This window comes from Rhincodon typus, unplaced genomic scaffold, assembly GCF_021869965.1.
Source record: "Rhincodon typus isolate 14 unplaced genomic scaffold, sRhiTyp1.1 hic_rhity00014963, whole genome shotgun sequence".
Lineage (NCBI taxonomy): Eukaryota > Metazoa > Chordata > Chondrichthyes > Orectolobiformes > Rhincodontidae > Rhincodon > Rhincodon typus.
The window spans coordinates 3,971-4,417 of NW_025980601.1; the positions used below are offsets into that span (position 1 = coordinate 3,971).

Consider the following 447-nt stretch of genomic DNA (forward strand, 5'->3'; position numbering starts at 1 on the left):
TCCCTCTCTTTGATGCTCTGCTGGTTGAGGAGGTCCTCGATCTCCAGGTCGAGGTCCGACGCCACCTTGCGGGACTTCTTCAGGGGCTCTGCCACCTTCCTCTCGGACGGGAGTGCCAGCGCCGGGCCCTCTGGCTCGAGCCGCCTTTTCGTCCCAGCGGCCTGCTGCTCGGAGGGCCGGGGGCCCCGGTCCCTGGGCACCAGCACCGCCATGGCTGACAGCTTGGCGTGGTCGGCCCAGGTGACCATGGTCAGCGAGTGACCATCTGCGCACGGTGCGGCTCGGATCTGGATCAACTCCTGGATGGAGAACTTCTGCAGCAGGCTCTCAACGCTGGCCTGGGAGACCGAGCACGGCACCTGCTGGGGGGGGGGGGAGACGGGGGGAGAGAGAGAGAGAGACGGGGATACACAGGGAGAGAGAGAGACACGGGGAGGGAGAGAGAGA

General features: G+C 66.7%; 1 protein-coding gene across 1 annotated transcript in view; it reads right to left on the reverse strand.

Moving 5' to 3' along the window:
• The window catches only part of mettl3 (methyltransferase like 3), a gene marked incomplete at its 5' end in the record, with an annotated part of 4,831 nt that overhangs the window by 3,398 nt on the left and 986 nt on the right, over nucleotides 1-447 (reverse strand). Inside the window, one exon of the mRNA XM_048594802.1 lies at nucleotides 4-362. Within this exon, the coding sequence (XP_048450759.1) occupies nucleotides 4-362 (359 nt within the window). The remainder of the gene's footprint in view (nucleotides 1-3; nucleotides 363-447) is intronic.